This window comes from Panicum hallii, chromosome 6 (assembly GCF_002211085.1).
Source record: "Panicum hallii strain FIL2 chromosome 6, PHallii_v3.1, whole genome shotgun sequence".
NCBI lineage: Eukaryota > Viridiplantae > Streptophyta > Magnoliopsida > Poales > Poaceae > Panicum > Panicum hallii.
In genome coordinates this window covers 5,384,275-5,406,304 of record NC_038047.1, presented here as the reverse complement: position 1 = coordinate 5,406,304, position 22,030 = coordinate 5,384,275, and the positions used below count along the sequence as shown (strand labels likewise).

The 22,030-nt window shown below is 44.7% G+C and overlaps 1 protein-coding gene across 6 annotated transcripts; it reads left to right on the top strand.

Annotated features, from left to right (window-relative positions):
• Positions 1-17,307: 17,307 nt before the first annotated feature.
• On the top strand, positions 17,308-21,797 carry LOC112898453 (putative disease resistance protein At1g50180). Of its 6 annotated transcripts, none has more exons than XM_025966777.1 (3): positions 17,308-17,908; positions 17,986-18,730; positions 19,369-19,602. In XM_025966777.1, exons 2-3 carry the CDS (start codon positions 18,142-18,144, stop codon positions 19,455-19,457), a joined length of 678 nt encoding a protein of 225 aa, XP_025822562.1. In that variant the 5' UTR covers positions 17,308-17,908; positions 17,986-18,141; the 3' UTR covers positions 19,458-19,602. The 6 variants fall into 6 exon arrangements, with proteins under 6 accessions (XP_025822562.1, XP_025822563.1, XP_025822560.1 ...); XM_025966778.1 differs by having other exon boundaries at positions 17,986-18,591; positions 19,369-19,522; XM_025966773.1 differs by lacking the exon at positions 17,986-18,730 and adding an exon at positions 21,630-21,797 and having other exon boundaries at positions 17,317-17,427; positions 19,369-21,361.
• Positions 21,798-22,030: the final 233 nt, after the last annotated feature.

The following is a 22,030-nucleotide window of genomic DNA, read 5'->3' as shown; positions in this document are numbered from 1 at the left end:
TACGAGCCAGAAGAGCCGAAAGAGCCATGTCGAGTAGTGTGCATCGCCAGCCCCCGAGCCTGGGAACTAGCGGAACTGTGATGGCACGCCGTGCTGCTTGGAGAGTTGTTGCCGAAGCTTGATCTGAAAAAAGACAATGCATACATTATGTAGCATAATGAGAAGATACCGAGTAGTACTCAGTAATAATGTGATGACACCAAAATTTATTCGGTGTAAAAATTGCTGTGTCAAGCTCTTTTTTAGGCCATTTAAATCTCCCGAGTAGTCCACCCTTTACGTTCACCCGGTCCCAGTTCAAACTTCGCCTATAGCATGTACGAGTCGCTTAGGTCTCTTGCCTTCGCTCAGACAGGACGGGTCGCTTAGGTTATGACTGGAGACTCGAGGTTTCACGGATTAAGGTATTTGCTACTCGAGTATATTAGCGACCGTTAAGAGGAGACAACGAGCAAAAAGTAGTCGTCATGTGACAAAGAGGATGTGCAGTGCGCAAAAGTAGTCGACAAAGTGTAGCTCTGGAGGGTTTCGATGCCCATCGAGAGTCGTACACGGATAAGTAGTCGGCGAAGTGTAGCTCTGGAGGGTTTCAATGCCCGTCGAGAGACGTACACAGATAGGTAGTCGATCATGGTGTAGCCCCCGAGAGTTTGATGCCCGTCGAGAGGCGTACCCAAAAAGGTAGCCGATCTTGTGAAGAACAAGTCAGAAAAGGTATAAGTCACTTAGTTTGATTCGTGGACGAATGTCGATGAAGCCGTGGAGCTCATTGATGGAGCTGCGATGGTTTGTTGATGAAGCTCGACTAGTCGGAGTCTATTCCAACTAGTTTTCAAGTCAAGACGAGTAGTTGATGTAATCGTTGTTGTGAGGCTCGCCCTCGACTAGTTTCTAGTCGAGACAAGTAGTCGAAGTAGTCGTCGGCGGGCCGCCGATCGTCCTCGCGAAGTCGAAGTGATCGCCAGCGGGCCGCCGAGCCTTCTCGCGAAGTCGAAGTAGTTGCTGGCGGGCCGCCGAGCCTCCTCGCGAAGTCGAAGTAGTCGAACTCGTCGCTGCTGCGCGCGGACATTGTGGCTCAAGCTGAAGGTAAACCGGGTTGTGGAGGTCGGCAGCCGCGGTGCATCGACGTCACAGCGTGAGGTGAAGTCGAGCCGAGCAGTCGAGGTCGATGTAGCCGTTCGCTGAAAGATCCGATCTCAAACTCCATGATTCGATCCGCCGATGCATATGTACGAAGTAGCAATCCGCCACCTTGAGTGGATTGATGTTGATGAAGAGGTTCTTCAAATTCGCCCAATGATCGCGACGATCGGCCCCACGGTGGGCGCCAGCTGTAGGTGCTTTTACCGTCGGCCTACCTAGGGATACCCTAAGGTAGGTTATTATTTGGTGAGGGACCGCTGGATCTGGAACCTGAAGGTAAACGTAAGGATATAAGACACAAATTTAGACAGGTTCGGGCTGCTAGAATAGCATAATACCCTACGTCCTGTTTTGGGGTGTTGTATATTGCGCCCTGCGCTTGAGTGTTGAGTTGCCTGTTGGCTGCTCTCTATTGGTTCTCTGCCTATCTAGGTTTCCCTGCTCTCCTTTATATATCCTAGGGGATGGGGTTCCTAGTAGGATTACAAGGTAGGAGTCCTAGCAGGATTATAAGGTATGAATTCTAATAGGATTACAGTGGAATCCTAGTAGGAATCAGACTTCTTTTTCCTCACGGGTAGCTTCCTTGCAGTACCCAGGGGATCTATCTCTGACATGGCTGTGACATCCAGGTAATAAGATTTATAAAATTAGACCTTAGACATAATGGACATAGATGTTAAGGGTGTATTTGAAAATTTTCATGTTTTATAAGTCTTTTGTGTGTAAAGTGTGTGCTTTGATATGGTTATATAAGCCCTTAAGTAAGGGTAAGGGCCTATGTGTAAAAAAAGTACAGGAGATAGGGTCCTTTGTGTAAAAAGTTGAGAAGTAAAAGTAACTTTTATGTTTACTTAAGGACTTATTTGTAAAAATCCCGTTCGGTAAGGACGGGAGTAAATTTAAATTTTACCTTTGTTTAAATTTAACATGTAATGCTGCAAGTTTTGGGTTTTTAAGCTTGAGCCCTAAAACAATGTTGTAGGGCCTGAATAATTCTACAACTTTCGTTTTGGGCATCCTCTCATTAAGTCATTGTATCGATGGGAAAAATTAGTTTACCGTAGAGCCCCTGTGTTTCTTAAGTTTTACAAACAGGTCCCTGGGAAAATCTCCCTTTTCTTCCGCCTCCGGCGCCGCTCTACTCTCTGCTCTGCAGCTTATCGCTGACCACTTTGCCGCCTCCTGCTGTGCTGCAAGTTCCCGTGGGCCATAATTTCCCTCCGCAGGCAGCTGTGCTACTTCCCTCTCGTCCAAACTTGCACTGTGACCTTATCCTCACCCTGCGCACGGCACCAGGTCTTCTGCCGTTGCAGTGCTGCTGCAGTGCCGCCGCCGCCACTCGCCCCACGCCACCTCCCTCCAGTGCGCCTCCTGTCCATCGCTGCCGCGGCCCTCTCCTCCCCGAGCTGCTTCGCCCCGGAGGACCGCCTCCACTAGAAATCCCCCACCTCCTGACGCCCTCAATTCCTCCCCTCGTTCTGTTCACTGCCGCTCCCCTTGCGCCAGACTGCCATCTCCTCCCTGCTGTGCACCGCCCCTCTGATTCAGGCCGCTCCAACCCTCGCCTCCGGGTCCTTGCACCGCCCCTGCCCTTCCCCAGGACAGAACCGCACCGCCGCCTTGCCCTCCCCGGCCGGAGCAGTCTGCTCCACTGAGCTCCGCCTCCCCACCGCCGAGAACCTTCTTTTGGCCCTCCTGCTCACCTTTTGACCCTCAAAATGGGCTCCTGGTGTGCTGCTCGACCCCCCCCCCCGGCGACCATCTGGTGAGGTGCCTCCCTGAGCTCTTCCCCCTGTACAAGATTTCCATCTACCCCCATGGAATCGACCCCAAGCGCCTCCTCTGTTTTGTTTGCAGGTGAGGGACCTCGTGCAGCAATTAAGGCAAGCACAGGGGGTTTTCTGCGAAGTCTAGACCCATAGGAACAGTAGAGTTTGAGGACCTCTGTGTAAGGGTAATCGTTATTTCATGTGATATGCTTGTGCTATCTTGTAAAATGCATAACAAATCGTAGGAAATTCCAAAATTGACAAAACTTGTTTTGTTGGAAATTAGATTTCAAATCCTACAGCTTTTGTTAATAAAGATTGCTGTGAAATCAAATAGTTTTGGATCTATTTTAATTTCAAAGTAAAATGGTAAAGGGTGCATAACTTTCACATAATTGCTTTGTTGCTTGCAATTGTTGGTATGTAGCTTCCATAGGTTATGTGTGAACTTGTGTAAAAATTTCAAACCCAACACTATTTTGTAGTTTAAGTTCTTTTGAATTTGGGCAATTCAAATTTGAAATACTATGAAATTAATTCAGCTTCTTCCTTAGGCTTAATTGCTTAGATCTTTTTGTCATGATCTAATATGTTGATAATTAGTCTATAGTTAAACTTTCAAAACTTTATAATTCTATTTGTCTAGAATTTGAATTTAAACTTAATAGTTGTATTCAAATCCAAATGTTTAAGCTCCTGTTCCAATAACTCCAATACGATAATCACGACTTAATTATGAGTGCTAACTCAAGACTAAACCCCCTTCTGTTTTGTGAGTTCACATATGATAACTGCTTGGATTGCAACTTTATCGTGAATTAAGATAGTTCATATGCACACTTTGAATGTAATATCGCATTGCATGTAGATACGATTATTTCAGCAACGGTAACTATGAGATCTCCCCAGAGTCTACGGCGGATGTTTCTGAAGACCAAGTGAACGTCACCAAGAGATTATCTGAAGCCCCGAACTAAAGTTCGGAAGATAATAATACTAACATCTCTGACTCCAGCCCCACCAGTAAAGGCAAGCCCCGGACATAACCCACTATTTTATTACACCGCAATCTATATCTATTTATGTATTCTATGCATTAAGTTCTTAGGAATTGCTTGAAACCCTAGTTGCATTCTCCTAGGAACCAATGTGATGGATACTAGCATTTGAGTCCGACTAGCTGCTATGCTAATAGGGCCGGTAGAAGTCGGGTGATTTCCTGTCACTCGCGCGATATAGGAATTGTAATGTTTACATTCCTGTTATCACTATAAGGATGCCGGATGGGAGTTTTGTGCGGTATCATGGTTGAGGTGATACCCCGTCTGTGTTGTTGAATTTTGATAAGGTCGCGGTGTGTGCCGATCGGGGTTAAGCATTTGAAAGTACTAGCCACATGCCGCGAAATATGGTAAGCGGCAAGCCTAGTAGCCAATCGGCCCGAGGAGTGGACATACCTCCCACCACTCGTCTTGCTTCTTCTGGTTACTTATGTTCGATTGGGGAAATACGTGTTGCAAGGGCAACCAGGAATACGGGAGTGCGTATGTTCCTCCAGTCGCTTGTGGTGGACCTGTCCACGAGTCGGAATGAAAGGCAAACGGTTGCTTCGGAACTATCGTTGGATGTTCCAAGCGTGTGAGTTAGGTTTACCTTGCAAGGTTAAAATTCGATTCAGAATCGTCCGCCTCTTACGATGATTGAGACTACTTAATCCCTTTATCACACAGAGTAACAAGAGCAACTAAATGATGAGTAATACTGATGGTTGAGATAAAGAGCTCTACCTTGCTTGCTTAGTTATAAGTGCTTATCTAGAATGGATAATCACATAGAACTTGAAAACTAAAAGTTGAGGATAAGGATCTACTCTTAGTTGCTTTTCAGCTAAAACTAAACCTAGAACTATTATAAGACTTCATAAGTCTAGTTATGGGCTAAAGTATACCCAATCCCGGGTAAGCCTTGCTCAGTATTAGTATACTCAGCCTTGCTAGTTATATGTTTTGCAGGTAATGTCTTGAAGACCCTACTCTTCCCTTGCCTTGGCCCTGTGCTCTTACAGAAGGTTGGTCCGTGGAATGGAATCCGTCCCCGGCCAGCACTGGTGATATCGAATGATGTCATGCCCAGGCTTAGCATGACATCCGTCTTAACGACGTGTTGTAATCATCGTGTATGTTTTTCCGCTGCTAAAAATCATAGTTTTAACAGTTTGTAATCTTTTCTCTGAATTTGAAACTTCGTACCTCTTTTGGAAACCCTTGTAATGTAATTTTCTCTGTGATGTAAAATGTGATGGTGATTGTATCTCTGGACTCACCTTCGTGTGAGGTAACCTTATTTGATCCTGTGTATCGGTGGTTTATCGGGACGTTACCCGACAGGCCAAGGGATTATACCGTTTGAAGCACGTTGGAACCCTCGAGAGTGGACTCGCGTACTTGAGCCGGTATAATTCAGTTTGGTTCTGCCACAGCTGGTATCAGAGCTATAAGGTTACCCTGGAGATATATTTTACCTTAAAAATGCTTTCAGTATAAAAGTTTGACCACCAAAATGTTTGGCAAAACTACGTTGGTTTCGTTAAGAATCGTGCTTAGTACGTAAAGCCCTAGGGTAATGTTTATGAGGGAAATAGAGGTGGCTATATATATATAACCCTAACTACCAGCATTACTTTTCTGTCAAAACTTAAATTCATGCACAACTCCAACTTTACATTCTGTAACGACACCTTCGATCGTGAGGTAAGAAGGTAAGGATCCTCAGCCAACTGAGGGAGCTTGGCCTTCCCGTCGGTGATGCGAACCGAACGCTGTTTCTCAAGCAGTGGCCTACTTGAGATGCTGCCGATGTACCAACTTCGGTTGACTACATTGGGAGTATATGGTTCGGCGCAGGGTATGGCGATCGCTGTTCATACCCCCGCATTTTGCGGTACCCCCGTGAATACGTTGTTTCGGCGACGTATGCTAATGTTGTCTGTACGGCGGTAATTGTACAGATGCTGTTTCTATAGTGAACAGTAATGATTGGGGACGCTTTCATGATATGCTGGCATGAAAGGTTTATTGGATATATATATATATATATTGTGGTTTTCTGCAGGTACACTAACTACGATTACGAAATTAGGACGGATAGGGTTTATCGGCTAGTTATTAGGGAGAGACGTATATGTTGCCACCGAAACTAACCACGTAAGTCCGAAGATATTCGGCAGTTGTTTCTGGTTTGTGAGGATGAGTAGAACGTGCATGCATAACTCATCATTAAATACATCATACAATGTGTGTTTTGGTTCTTCTAAGGATGTGTGGTAGGATGTTGATCTTTGATGGGGTTAACGGGATTCTTGTGAAAGTATCTTAAGTATCTTTCTGCTTTCCAACCCTTACTATATCAGAATCCGTTGTCTCGTCCTATTTACCCTGTAAGTCTTCAACAGGGTAAATAAATTTTATCATCCAAACTCTTGTTTCAGATGGTTGGAGTCACACGTGGATCTAGCCGACGTTCTGGCTCGGAAAACTGAACTTCTTAATCTATTGGTACAAGCACAACAAAATCAACAACACCAGCAATCACGAGGTCGTGGTGAACCTCAAGTGGCAACCTATCAAGATTTCCTCAGTACCCAGCCCCCGCTATTCAGCGAAGTGGAGGAGCCCTTGGATGCCGATGCTTGGCTCCGCACCATTGAATCTAAGTTTGTTCTTCTTACGATTCCATGTGCGGACTCTAACAAGGCTTATTTTGCTGCCCAACAATTACGTGGAGCTGCCCGTATCTGGTGGGATAGTTATTGTGCTATGCAAACGGATGGCCATGCTATCTCCTGGGAAGAATTCCGAAATGCTTTCAGGGCACATCATATACCTGAAGGGCTGGTGGAACGGAAACTGAATGAGTTCTTGGCACTTACTCAAGGCACCCGCACCGTACTGCAGTATGCACAGGCTTTTAATCATCTGTGTCAGTATGCGGGCTACCATGCTGATAATGATGCCAAGAAGCAAGATCGTTTTCGTCGAGGTTTGAATACTAAGCTCAAAGAACATCTGAATCTTGTCAAGGCGAATACTTTCAGTGAGCTGGTCAACATGGCACTAACTCAAGAGGATTGTATTATGGCACACCGTGCCGAAAAGAAGCGAAGGATCTCCGCTGGACCTGCAAGCATTCAACCCCCGCAGTATCAGTTGATTCCGAATGTAGCGCCTAGAGCGCCACAGCAAAATACCCTGATCGGCAAACTGGTTTTCAGGCCGCCTCAACAACAAGGAAAGTATCAATCTCCTGTACCTCTACAACAACCACAACAAATTGGCCCACGGCCAACTGTTCAACAAATCCAACAGAGAAGCAGCACCAATCACGGTATCAATTGCGAAAGTGCGGATCACTTCATGAGAGATTGTCCGCAGCCCAAGAAGCCTAATCAAGGGCAGAGTTCTAGTCAGAATGACCAGAACAAGGGTAAGAGGCCGATGATGCAAGTCCGACAAGGACAAATCAACTTCACTACCCTCGCAGAACTTCCAGATGGAGCTCCTATCATGTCGGGTACATTCTCGGTACACCACAAACCAGTTGTTACATTATTTGATTCAGGAGCAACCCATAGCTTCATTAGTAACAATTGCAGTACCCGAATAGGACTTGATCTTTGCCCTACCAAGGGGTCATATGTGATCTCTACCCCTGGAGGAAAAATTATATCTGGCCAAATGGTCAAAAAAGTGCCAATTCAATTGGGTAGCAAGGAAATCAGAACTGATTTGATTCTATTAAACCTAGAGGGTATCGATATTATACTTGGGACAAATTGGATGGCAGAACATAGAGTCCTGCTAGACATCTCTTCCCGAGTGATCGAGATTGACTCACCACATCAAGGAGCAACTACCCTCTATCTGCCCCAGCAGGAGTATCTGCACTCTTGCACTTATGCCATCACGGACGTCAAAGTAAAAGATATCCCAGTAGTCTGTGAATATTCCGATGTCTTTCCAGACGACTTGCCTGGGATGCCACCAGATAGAGACATCGAGTTCATTATTGAACTTCAACCTGGCACCGCTCCTATTTCAAAGAGGCCGTATCGCATGCCTCCAAATGAATTGGCTGAATTGAAAATCCAACTCCAAGATCTTCTTGATAAAGGTTTTATACGCCCAAGTGCGTCACCTTGGGGTTGTCCCGCTCTCTTCGTCAAAAAGAAGGACAATAGCCTAAGGCTATGTGTTGATTATCGTCCACTCAATGCGGTCACTATCAAAAATAAGTACCCTCTTCCCCGCATTGACATCTTATTCGATCAGCTAGCTGGAGCTAAGGTCTTTTCCAAGATTGACTTACGCTCTGGTTATCATCAGATCAAGATTAGGCCATGTGACATTCCAAAAACGGCCTTCTCAACCAGATATGGACTTTATGAATATCTGATTATGTCATTTGGACTTACCAATGCACCGGCATATTTCATGTATCTCATGAATTCAGTTTTCATGCCGAAACTTGATAAATTCGTCGTGGTCTTCATCGACGATATTCTTATATATTCCAAAAATGATGAAGACCATGCCAATCACTTACATATCGTTCTTCAACGACTACGTGACCATCGCCTTTCTGCCAAATTCTCGAAATGTGAATTATGGCTAGATAGTGTGAAATTTTTGGGACACACTATCACTAGTAAAGGCATATCAGTTGACCCAACCAAAGTCCAGGAAATTATGGATTGGAAACCTCCAACTTCAGTCCATCAAATTCGAAGTTTCCTTGGATTGGCAGGGTATTATCGCCGATTCATCCCGGATTTCTCTAAGATAGCCAAACCTATGACTGAGCTACTTAAGAAAGAAGTTAAGTTCCGCTGGGATGATAAGTGTGATGAAGCATTCCACACCTTGAGAAGACTTCTGACAACTGCCCCAGTACTAGCTCAGCCAGATAATACTCAGCCTTTTAATGTTTACTGTGATGCTTCTGGAACCGGCCTTGGTTGTGTTCTTATGCAAAACAACTGGGTCATCGCGTATGCATCCTGAGCACTTCGAAATCATGAGCAAAATTATCCGACTCATGATCTTGAATTGGCAGCAGTTATCCATGCTCTCAAGATCTGGAGACATTATCTTATGGGTGCTAAGTGTAACATCTACACTGACCATAAGAGCCTCAAGTATATCTTCACTCAAGCTGACCTGAATATGAGGCAAAGGCGTTGGTTAGAGCTGATCAAAGACTACGACCTTGAGGTACATTATCATCTGGCAAAGCTAATGTGGTTGCAGATGCACTTAGCCGCAAGGCGCATTGTCATTGCTTATCCATTGAGGCTTTCAATGACACTCTTTGCAACCAACTGAGAAAACTTAACCTAGAGATCATTCCTCAAGGAAGTCTGAATCTGCTGTCAATTGAGAATATCCTTTGAGATAAAATCATCAGGTCACAACTACAAGATAAGGGTATCAAAATTATCAAATCAAAGTTATCTCAGGGAGAAGCTAAATATAGGTGTTTTCACACTGACCATCAAGGAACATTATGGTTCAACAATCGAATTGTTGTACCTAAAGACCATCAGCTTCACAAGCAAATCCTTGATGAGGCACATCTATCCAAGTTCTCTATTCATCCTGGTAGTACCAAAATGTATCAAGATCTTCGACAGAATTTTTGGTGGACCAGAATGAAAAGAGAAATTGCCAAATATGTATCCGAGTGCGATACGTGCCAGAGAGTCAAAGCCAGTCATCTCAAGGCATCTGGTACACTTCAGCCATTACCCATTCCATCATGGAAATGGGAAGACATTAGTATGAATTTCATTGTTGGTCTTCCTAACACCTCCCAAAAATATGACTCCATATGGGTAATCATTGATAGACTCACAAAAATGGCTCACTTTATTCCCGTACATACTACTTACTCCGCCAAGAAATATGCTGAAGTCTATCTGGATCAAATTGTTCGGTTGCATGGTGTCCCTAAGACTATTATTTCTGATCGGGGGGCACAATTCATTGCACGCTTCTGGGAACAACTACAGTCTGCTCTTGGATGCAAACTGATTCGAAGCTCTGCATATCATCCTCAGACAGATGGACAGACTGAGCGAGTCAACCAAATTCTTGAAGACATGCTCCGAGCTTGTATTATTCATTATGGTACAAGCTGGGACAAATGTCTTGCTTTGGCTGAATTCTCTTACAACAACAGTTATCAATCTAGCCTTCAGATGGCTCCTTTTGAAGCGTTATACGGTCGAGGATGTCGAACTCCTTTGAGTTGGTCCGAGACCGGTGAACGCAAAATCTTTGGACCAGACCTAGTTGTCGAAGCCGAAGATAAAGTCAAGATTATTCAAGCCAACCTTAAAATAGCTCAGTCCAGACAGAAAAGCTATGCAGATAAAAGAAAGAAGCCTCTGCAGTTTCAAGTGGGAGATTTTGTCTATCTTCGAGTATCTCCTACCAAGGGTGTTCAGCGTTTTGGCATAAAAGGAAAGTTAGCACCCCGGTATGTCGGACCCTTTGAGATCCTTAAAGTTTGTGGCCCAGTGGCTTACAAAATTTGCCTTCCATCTCAATTGGCTGCCATTCACGATGTTTTCCATGTCTCTCAACTCAAGAAATGTATCAAAGTACCTACGGAGATCGTTGAAACCAGCGCCATTGAGATTGAACCCGATCTATCTTACACCGAGCAACCTATTCAAATCTTGGATACCAATAAAAGAGTCACCAGAAGGAAGACGGTTAAGATGTACAAGATTTTATGGGATCACCACACTGAAGAAGAAGCCACTTGGGAAACGGAATCCTATCTTCAACAAAATTTCCCAAACTTCCTTCAAGCCAATTCCCAAATCTGATCGTTCAATCATCTTCTGCTTCCGAATCTCGGGACGAGATTCTTTTTAGGGGGGAAGGCTGTGACATCCAGGTAATAAGATTTATAAAATTAGACCTTAGATATAATGGGTATAGATGTTAAGGGTGTATTTGAAAATTTTCATGTTTTATAAGTCTTTTGTGTGTAAAGTGTGTGCTTTGATATGGTTATATAAGCCCTTAAGTAAGGGTAAGGGCCTATGTGTAAAAAAGTACAGGAGATAGGGTCCTTTGTGTAAAAAGTTGAGAAGTAAAAGTAACTTTTATGTTTACTTAAGGACTTATTTGTAAAAATTACTTATCATCCTAACCTATCCTGAGTATTTGCAAACATATCAAAGTTCAGTCAAAATCCCGTTCGGTAAGGACGGGAGTAAATTTAAATTTTACCTTTGTTTAAATTTAACATGTAATGCTGCAAGTTTTGGGTTTTTAAGCTTGAGCCCTAAAACAATGTTGTAGGGCCTGAATAATTCTACAACTTTCATTTTGGGCATCCTCTCATTAAGTCTTTGTATCGTTGGGAAAAATTAGTTTACCGTAGAGCCCCTGTGTTTCTTCAGTTTTACAAACAGGTCCCTAGGAAAATCTCCCTTTTCTTCCTCCTCCGGCGCCGCTCTGCTCTCTGCTCTGCAGCTTATCGCTGACCACTTTGCCGCCTCCTGCTGTGCTGCAAGTTCCCGTGCGCCATAATTTCCCTCCGCAGGCAGCTGTGCTACTTCCCCCTCGTCCAAACTTGCACTGTGACCTTATCCTCACCCTGCGCACGGCACCAGGTCTTCTGCCGTTGCAGTGCTGCTGCAGTGCCGCCGCCGCCACTCGCCCCACGCCACCTCCCTCCAGTGCGCCTCCTGTCCATCGCTGCCGCGGCCCTCTCCTCCCCGAGCTGCTTCGCCCCGGAGGACCGCCTCTACTAGAAATCCCCCACCTCCTGACGCCCTCAATTCCTCCCCTCGTTCTGTTCACTGCCGCTCCCCTTGCGCCAGACTGCCATCTCCTCCCTGCTGTGCACCGCCCTCTGATTCAGGCCGCTCCAACCCTCGCCTCCGGGTCCCTGCACCGCCCCTGCCCTTCCCCAGGACAGAACCGCACCACCGCCTTGCCCTCCCCGGCCGGAGCAGTCTGCTCCACTGAGCTCCGCCTCCCCACCGCCGAGAACCTTCTTTTGGCCCTCCTGCTCACCTTTTGACCCTCAAAATGGGCTCCTGGTGTGCTGCTCGACCCCCCCCCCCCCCCCCGGCGACCATCTGGTGAGGTGCCTCCCTGAGCTCTTCCCCCTGTACAAGATTTCCATCTACCCCCATGGAATCGACCCCAAGCGCCTCCTCTGTTTTGTTTGCAGGTGAGGGACCTCGTGCAGCAATTAAGGCAAGCACAGGGGGTTTTCTGCGAAGTCTAGACCCATAGGAACAGTAGAGTTTGAGGACCTCTGTGTAAGGGTAATCGTTATTTCATGTGATATGCTTGTGCTATCTTGTAAAATGCATAACAAATCGTAGGAAATTCCAAAATTGACAAAACTTGTATTGTTGGAAACTAGATTTCAAATCCTACAGCTTTTGTTAATAAAGATTGCTGTGAAATCAAATAGTTTTGGATCTATTTTCAATTCAAAGTAAAATGGTAAAGGGTGCATAACTTTCACATAATTTCTTTGTTGCTTGTAATTGTTGGTATGTAGCTTCCATAGGTTATGTGTGAACTTGTGTAAAAATTTCAAACCCAACACTATTTTGTAGTTTAAGTTCTTTTGAATTTGGGCAATTCAAATTTGAAATACTATGAAATTAATTCAGCTTCTTCCTTAGGCTTAATTGCTTAGATCTTTTTGTCATGATCTAATATGTTGATAATTAGTCTATAGTTAAATTTTCAAAACTTTATAATTCTATTTGTCTAGAATTTGAATTTAAACTTAATAGTTGTATTCAAATCCAAATGTTTAAGCTCCTGTTCCAATAACTCCAATACGATAATCACGACTTAATTATGAGTGCTAACTCAAGACTAAACCCCCTTCTGTTTTGTGAGTTCACATATGATAACTGCTTGGATTGCAACTTTATCGTGAATTAAGATAGTTCATATGCACACTTTGAGGTAACTATGAGATCTCCCCAGATTCTACAGCGGATGTTTCTGAAGACCAAGTGAACGTCACCAAGAGATTATCTGAAGCCCCGAACTAAAGTTCGGAAGATAATAATACTAACATCTCTGACTCCAGCCCCACCAGTAAAGGCAAGCCCCGAACATAACCCACTATTTTATTACACCGCAATCTATATCTATTTATGTATTCTATGCATTAAGTTCTTAGGAATTGCTTGAAACCTTAGTTGCATTCTCCTAGGAACCAATGTGATGGATACTAGCACTTGAGTCCGACTAGCTGCTATGCTAATAGGGCCGGTAGAAGTCGGGTGATTTCCTGTCACTCGCGCGATATAGGAATTGTAATGTTTACATTCCTGTTATCACTATAAGGATGCCGGATGGGAGTTTTGTGCGGTATCATGGTTGAGGTGATACCCCGTCTGTGTTGTTGAATTTTGATAAGGTCGCGGTGTGTGCCGATCGGGGTTAAGCATTTGAAAGTACTAGCCACATGCCGCGAAATATGGTAAGCGGCAAGCCTAGTAGCCAATCGGCCCGAGGAGTGGACATACCTCCCACCACTCGTCTTGCTTCTTCTGGTTACTTATGTTCGATTGGGGAAATACGTGATGCAAGGGCAATCAGGAATACGGGTTTTGTAGTCGCGCTACAGACGTATGTCCTGCACTTTGGGAGTGCGTATGTTCCTGCAGTCGCTTGTGGTGGACCTGTCCACGAGTCGGAATGAAAGGCAAACGGTTGCTTCGGAACTATCGTTGGATGTTCCAAGCGTGTGAGTTAGATTTACCTTGCAAGGTTAAAATTCGATTCAGAATCGTCCGCCTCTTGCGATGATTGAGACTACTTAATTCCTTTATCACACAGAGTAACAAGAGCAACTAAATGATGAGTAATACTGATGGTTGAGATAAAGAGCTCTACCTTGCTTGCTTAGTTATAAGTGCTTATCTAGAATGGATAATCACATAGAACTTGAAAGCTAAAAGTTGAGGATAAGGATCTACTCTTAGTTGCTTTTCAGCTAAAACTAAACCTAGAACTATTATAAGACTTCATAAGTCTAGTTATGGGCTAAAGTATACCCAATCCCGGGTAAGCCTTGCTGAGTATTAGTATACTCAGCCTTGCTAGTTATATGTTTTGCAGGTAATGTCTTGAAGACCCTACTCTTCCCTTGCCTTGGCCCTGTGCTCTTACAGAAGGTTGGTCCGTGGAATGGAATCCGTCCCCGGGTAGCACTGGTGATATCGAATGATGTCATGCCCGGGCTTAGCATGACATCCGTCTTAACGACGTGTTGTAATCATCGCGTATGTTTTTCCTCTGCTAAAAACTATAGTTTTAACAGTTTGTAATCTTTTCTCTGAATTTGAAACTTCGTACCTCTTTTGGAAACCCTTGTAATGTAATTTTCTCTGTGATGTAAAATGTGATGGTGATTGTATCTCTGGACTCACCTTCGTGTGAGGTAAACTTATTTGATCCTGTGTATCGGTGGTTTATCGGGACGTTACCCGACAGGCCAAGGGATTATACCGTTTGAAGCACGTTGGAGCCCTCGAGAGTGGACTCACGTACTTGAGCCGGTATAATTCAGTTTGGTTCTGCCACAACGGCCCTCTCTTCTTGGTGGCGGCGGCGGAACAGGGGAGAATACCCCCGGGGCTCTAGGGTTTCGCGGCTGTGGTTGGGGGCTCCTTATACACGCGGCGCTAGGGCTTGGGTGCGTATGGACGACGGCGATGCTTGGCTTCCGTGCCACTGACACGCGGCACGCATCCGGCGGTTGCGGGAGCGGGGCTAGGGTTTACGAGGGCGCGTGGGCGGTCACGGGCGGTCAAGCGGGGCGCGCAGGTGACGCGAGCGGTTCAGGGCATGGCCGTTTCGCTTCGATGTTGCGTAGTGAGGGAGGGCGCGCAGATGGCGGCCGCCAGGCGATAAAGCGGCGAGGAGGAAGAAAGGGGAACAAGGGAGGCACGCCTGACGTGTGTGGTCAGGGTAGCAGCAGCAGCAGTGAGGAAGGTTGGGTGGTGTTGGGCCGGCGCGCAGGGTGGGCTGAGCAGGCCGGAACGGGGCGCGAAGCAGGCCGAGGCGAGCGGGCCAACGTGGGCCGTGCGGTGCTAGGCCGGTTAACGGCCGCGCGAGGCAGGCCGGGTGGCTCGGCCTGCTGGCGAGCTAGGCTGCTAGAGGGTTATGGAGGTTTGAGTTAGCTTTTGAAATTAATTTGAATGCCATATCATTTCACACTAACATTACGGTACTTATCTCAATTTCATTTAGTATTACTAAGAATTTGGGATAGAGAGAGGTTAAACTCATATAGAATAGCTATTAGCACATACACAAAAAGTTTTTGAAAACTTATTTTTTAAATTTATAATATTTCGAAAGAATTCCGGAATATTACATTCAGGTGGATGCCCCGCCCGCCGTTGACGAACGACTTCTGGGAGGGTCCCTTCCTGCTGGAGGTACACGGGAGCCTGGCCGTGGCGGCCGTCTTCGACGGCTCCATGGACCTGTGGGTGCTGGAGGACTACGCCGGCAGCGACGGCAGCTGGAGGCACCACTTCCGGGTGAAGCTGCCTCCGTCGTTGCTGTCGGCGCGCTGGGCGATGAACGCCGGCGACCTGGGGCAGGATATGATTCTTCTGCAGGACGGTAACTATGTGGTGGTGTTGTACGATCTCGCAGAGAAGAAGGTGCTGAAGCAGTTCGAGTTTGCTAGTGATAGCAACGACGATGACACACGTCCGACTGGCTATGTGTTCAGGGATAGCCTCGAGCGGCATGCCTTCTTCGATCTACAGGACCCCAATTCTGCACCTTGTGTCTAGCAATTTTTTTTTCAAGACGAGGCTGAACCACATTTTCATTTCACCCTTGTGTCCAGCAATCGATGATGTGTTTTTACTAGATAAGCTCCAATACTGTGCTGCAAAGCAAACCGTGTCTTCAGGATATTGGCGAACCTACAGAAGTGGTTATGAGATCTTTTCGAAAAAGTGGTTATGAAATAGTTGACAGATACGTATCAATTATTGATGCTGGTTTAATCAAATTGTCGGATTTGGAGATCTATGTGAAACTACACTAGCTACAAAATGCAACACTGAGGCATTCCTTTTGGTTTGATACGATAAGCCTTCTCACCGGCATACAATCCAAACTTAGAGATAGAGGTCTCTTCACCTCCAACTTTTGACTCAAAGGCATCATTGTTGACAACATCAGAGCACATACAGAACATACCAAGTCACTATTTTCTTACGTCTAATAATATATAGTTCTAGAGTGTAGAGATGGCTATATCATCATAAGGATGATTTAATTAGGAGGACATCGAGGTTGCCATGCCAAACAGGATCTTAGTAATTGAGAGTTTCGCTCTTTTTTTTTTAGTCAAATTGATTAAGAATGGTCCCACAGTTCAGAGATTTGCTTCTTGGGCATTGGAGATTGAAAAGGTTAGTCATGGAGGGAACGGTGGCGATGGGAGAAAAAAAAAACTTTCATAGGACATAATTTTATTTATTCATTACATATAATTCCTTAGTTTCAAATTATAGTTTATTTTTTACTTTTCTAAATATAACTTTTTTCATTAAGAGGAGGGAAGAGTTTACAAGATTTTGAGGAGTGTCGCGAGAACAAGCTCCTTAAAATTAAACTAGGAAAACTATCTAAATATAAGTTTTTACTATGTATATAAACAAAATGTATATCTAAGAGTAAAGGAAAAAGTTATCTATAATTTAGAACGGAGGAAGTAATATTATTTATAGTTTTGCTAGTCAAAGTTAAGAAATTTTTTTGAGTTTGACGCACCTACTTGAACTTATGTATGATCAGTGGCAGTATTTTCTTTACTAGCTAGCATAAATTAAAGCCATCTACCTACCGACCAGTCATCCCCAGTGGCTTTCAGATTTCTTCGTATGGACCCGTGCGATGGAAAAAAAACTGCAGCTATTTCCGCCTTTGCTCTTCTGTGTGGATTCACCGGCCCTCTTTAGTTCAATTAATGGAACTAATTTTCTAAAATGGAAGATAGTAAAGATATGGTTGTTTCTAGTGAGAAGCCGCTTTTACCTGTTTCTCATTCGTAGGCAAAAAACGAGAACTGATCCTAGCGTTTCTGTTTCGAAACACCCATGCACCAAAGGTTGCGCAGGGATGCACTCATTTCTGCTTTCTGGACAGAAACCGGATAAAGAATCTCTGCCAAAGGGCCACTGAGAGTTCGGCACAACTGACCATATTTCAAAGGCGGAAAGTTTTTCTTAGTGCAGAAAGATATTTTTGTTACTGGTTAGCGCACCAATCCAACAAAGTCCACCATGCGGCTCTCAACTTTTCTTCATTGTGGGCCCATGCGGTGGAGAAAACTGCATCTGTTCTACCGTGCCGTATGCGCATGGCAAGCACGAGCATCCTTCGAGATCATGTTAAGAAGATTGGGTCATGCTCCAGGGAAAAGAAAGGTAGGAGAGGCCAAAGATGATACACAGAGCTTAAGGTCTCAACTCACTGCCTCTCTCTCTAGTCTCAGGTGTAGCTCATTTGCAAGAGCAAGTCAAGCAGTTAAGAGAAACAGAGAAAGTGCGTGTGTGCTCGTGGTGTTCACAAAGTTCCGATCCTCTACTTGAGACTACTTCATATGTGCTCTTTTGGTTTTAGCTGGATAGATTTAGACACTGAGTATCTTGAATGAAGGGACGTGGAGAGCACACGCAGATCTGATCTGCGGGCTGGTGCTTCCGTACTATTCGACGATGAGATGACAAGATTTTTGGTGTTCATGTTCCCATCTCCTTTCTTGAATTAATTATACACGGTCTCCCAGTCAGATCTCTCCTGCTAGTTGTTTTCTTTTTTGTTATTGATTCTACTTCCTGCCATTTCACATCTAGTCTCAGACCCATAATCAACCAGACCTTGGCCCCAAAACTGCTTGGAGTGCCGGTGAGCGAAGCTCAAACCCAGCTGCAAGCTCTGAATACCACTTGGTTCTCATGTCCCAACAACTTCCTTATTTGCAGGAGCAAAGAACAGTACAGAGGGGAAGGCCGAGGCGATCGAGCTATGGTGCCAGCCGTGATTAGCGCATCCAAGGGGGTGATAGGTCCCCTTCTAGACAAGCTCACTGAGATGATGGAGGACAAGTAAACACCAACCTCATAGGTGTCTCCAACAATATGGTATTTCTAAGAGATAAGCTCCGAGCCATCAATGCTCTCTTTGAGAAGCTGGAGGACACTGATGAACTTGGTCCACTTGTGAAGGCTTGGAGGGACCAGATGAGGGAGATGGGATATGAAATTGATGATTTTGTCGATGATTTCTTGCACCGTGCAGGAATTGGTGGTGCAAGTGCTGTTTTCATCGATAAGGTTTCTCTCTTTATCAAGAATCTGAGGGCTCATCTTAACACTGCCAAGCAGATCAAGGAGCTCAAGGCTCATCTAAAGGAGATAAATGAACAGCCTAAGCAGTACAAATTTGGAGATTATGTTTCTATATCTGGATCTGTGGCCGTTGACCGTCGATTGCCAGCACTTTACAGTAATGAAGCCAATCTTGTTGGTATTGAAGGCCCAAGGGAAGACATTATAAAGTTTTTAACAGATACGGATCAACAACTAAAGGTACTATCAATTGTTGGTTTTGGAGGTCTAGGAAAAACTACACTTGCCAAGGAGGTGTATCATAAAATTGGAGGGCAGTTTGACGTCATGGCATTTGTCTCAGTTTCCCAAAGACCAGATATAATAAGACTTCTCCATGGTATACAATCAGAACTTGGGATGAGGGAATCTCCCTCAAATTTCAATGTTAAAGTCATCATTGACGACATCAGGAAACATCTACAGCCTAACAGGACACTTCACTATGCATTTTATTAATTCTAGTACTTTTGCTTGCTGCAACTGTGTAGGCTATATGTGTTAAAGTTTGATGATAGTGGTGTTTGAAAAAATTTTGGTATGGTTTTAGAGTTTTAAGAAGTTTGATGTGTTAATCTTTAATTATGTGATAGAGCTACAGTCTAAAAGACTTGTTTTGGGCTGCTGTAGGCGTCCTTTCCTTTGATGAACATATAACACCTGTTGATGCACCTCACGTTTTACTCCAAGAAAGTTTAGGTGTATCAGGTCAAATGAACATGTTTACTCATAATCTGTCTACCTAGCTACATATTCCCAAATATACATAGTAATTTCTTGGAATGTTATACTGCATACATGGATTTTTGCTATTCAAGTCCAACAGATCTAAAGTGATTGGTATTAGCAATTGCTTAGCATATAAGCCTGTCTTAAATCATAATGATAGCTTCATTATATATTCTTAAGATAAAGGTGCATGCATTTTACTGAATAGAGTTTGCTTATTCTATCTTATCTTTCCCAACAATTTAACAGGTATATTGTTGTTGTTGATGATTTGTGGGATGCACGAACTTGGGATACAATTTGGTCTGTTTTTCCTGAGAATGGTATGGGTTGCATAGTAATTCTGACCACGCGAAAGGAAGATCTGGCTTCCAAGTCATCCTATCACTATGGTCACTTCAGTTACAGAATGAAGCCTCTAATCGACCATGAGTCAAGAATTTTATTTTCCAGGAGCATGTTTGGCTCAGAAAACCATTGCACTTCCCGTTTTAGAGAAGTTTCAGATGAAATCTTGAGCAAGTGCAGTGGAATTCCACTTGCAATTATTCTTGTAGCTAGACTACTAGCTAATCGACCATCACCACTAAGAGAAGAATGGGAGGGTATTCGGGATTCTATAGGCATACAGGAATCTGGCACAAACCCCACCTGGGAAAGGATGAGGCAAATTTTATACCTAAGCTACAAGGATCTTCCTCATCATCTCAGGACATGCTTTCTTTACCTTGGTATCTATCCAGAGGACTCTGAAATCCAAAGGAGTGAATTGATTAGACAATGGGTAGCTGAAGGCTTTGTCCACCATTCACCTGGGCAAAACTTGGAGGACGTTGCTCAGAGTTATTTCAGTGAGCTTATCAACAGAGGCTTGATTCAACCTGCAAACACTAACTACGGGGAGGTGGTTTCTTGCAGAGTACATGATGTAATTCTTGATTTCATCCTAAGTTCATGTACGGAGGCTAATTTTGTCAGTGTGGCATACAATCTAGGAGAAATTAGAGGTCAGAATGAATACAAGATCCGTCGACTGTTATTGGACCCGAGAATTGGTGATGAAGGAGACACCGCAATAGCCGGGACAACTGCTACTACCCTGTCACACGTTCGATCTCTTCAACTGTTTGGAGAACCCCTACCTGTGTTGTTGTTGTCCAAATATCTCCGGGTGCTGACATTGGAAAATCAAAGGGTCGATCTGACTACAGTTGGGCAGTTATTTCAGCTCAGGTATTTGAATGTTTCAGCTGGAGCAATAGAGCTCCCTACTGAAATACAAGGACTGCAGCATCTGGCAATATTTCAGATATTTTGCACAAGTGAAATAAGATTGCCGTCAGAGACTGCTCGGTTGCCCCGGCTGCGCCACCTGATTCTGCCACTGTATACAAGGCTACTTGATGGCATAGGCAGAATGAAGTCTCTATGCACTCTCGAAGGATTCGACGTCTCGGATGTCCAGAACATCAACGACCTTGGTGTGCTTATCAATCTGAGGGACCTTCAGCTCTACAACAGTCAGGTTCTGACAGAGATAGAGATAGATGCTTTGGTGACCTCACTTGGGAAACTCTGTAACCTCAGAAGTTTGTGCATCATTTGTTCAGTCGGACAATGGACACATGACGTGAACGACAGACTGGGCTCGTTGTCGTGTCCCCCCTTCCATCAGATTCAGAAACTTGAACTGATACGATGGCTGCTGCCTAGAGCTCCAAGGTGGATCAATGGCGGTCTCCAAAGCCTTATCCGCCTGAAACTCAGTGTCAAGGAGACATCAACCGCCGAGGTCCGCGTCCTCGGTGCGCTGCCCTCACTCAATGACCTCGACCTGTGGGTGCAGAGCTGCCCTCAAGACGAAGCTCCTATTGCTTTTGGCCCCGGGGGATTCCCAGCTCTGGAGCACCTGAAGATCTACTGCGGCGGGGATTTCTTCTCACGCCTGCGCTTCGAGGCGGGGGTCATGCCAAATCTTCAAAAGCTCACTCTGTCATACATGGACTCTGAATGGAGTGGTACTGCACCAGTCGGCGTCGAGCACCTGCTGAACCTCCGAGAGATGCAATTGTTTCCGTTTTCTGACAGTGGGAGTGTGGACAACGACCGTATCAGGCGCGCATTCACGGGAGTCGTAGAAGCACACGGTAGAAGTCTTGATGGCGCAGCACTTCGAGTGTGTTCTCACCCCGTACCAAGGACAGTCGCACAGGAACCCCTAATAGGTGCCAAGCAATCTTTGGTCTGTTATAAACGTTGAAAGTAAACAGATCAAACCGAAAGGGGACACGAGATTTAACGTGAAAAATCCAACCAATACGGAAGGGAAATATCACGAGCGCCAGCCAGCAGGAACTTTAATATATCAAGAGTCGGGTTACAGCGCCGTACGGCGGCTTACAAGAAGATTATCATCAAGGAAAAACCCTAATCCGACGACGGACCTCCGCTACGCTCTATCACAAGTCGGCATTTTATGTGCAACTAAATTTGGAACACAACTCAACATGGTCCAACACAGTTTCAGCATTTTCTCTTCGGGTGTACGACATTCTCGCCGTTCCTTTTCGTGGCAATAAACATTTATTTACTTGTATGGTGAAACTCTGTTCACCAGTCAAAAGTAAAACAAACTCTGTTCAGAAATGTTTTTGGCAGTACGAGGCTGCTTTGTTGAATGAATGTTTTGAGTAACCATCTGCTAAAACTAATGCCTTAGAATTACATTCACTACTAAAAAAAGGATTTTTAAGGCGGGTAAACACTATTTGTAGGGGTGCGGTATCCGCTCCTACTTTTTCAGTTGCATGAGCGGGTAACGCGCTCGCTCCTGCAAATGCATTTTCAGGCCTAACTGAAAATGCATTTCCAGGCCTAAAAATACATTTTTAGACCTAAAAATATATTTTTA

What these genes read in the sequence shown, in the direction of transcription:
- LOC112898453 (XM_025966773.1), top strand. Translation starts at nt 17,408, where the DNA reads ATGCTCCAGGGAAAAGAAAG. An exon ending in ATGCTCCAGGGAAAAGAAAG is followed by an intron (nt 17,428 to 19,368) that starts GTAGGAGAGGCC and finishes ACAATTTAACAG; the next exon opens with GTATATTGTTGTTGTTGATG. An exon ending in TAGGTGCCAAGCAATCTTTG is followed by an intron (nt 21,362 to 21,629) that starts GTCTGTTATAAA and finishes CAACTCAACATG; the next exon opens with GTCCAACACAGTTTCAGCAT.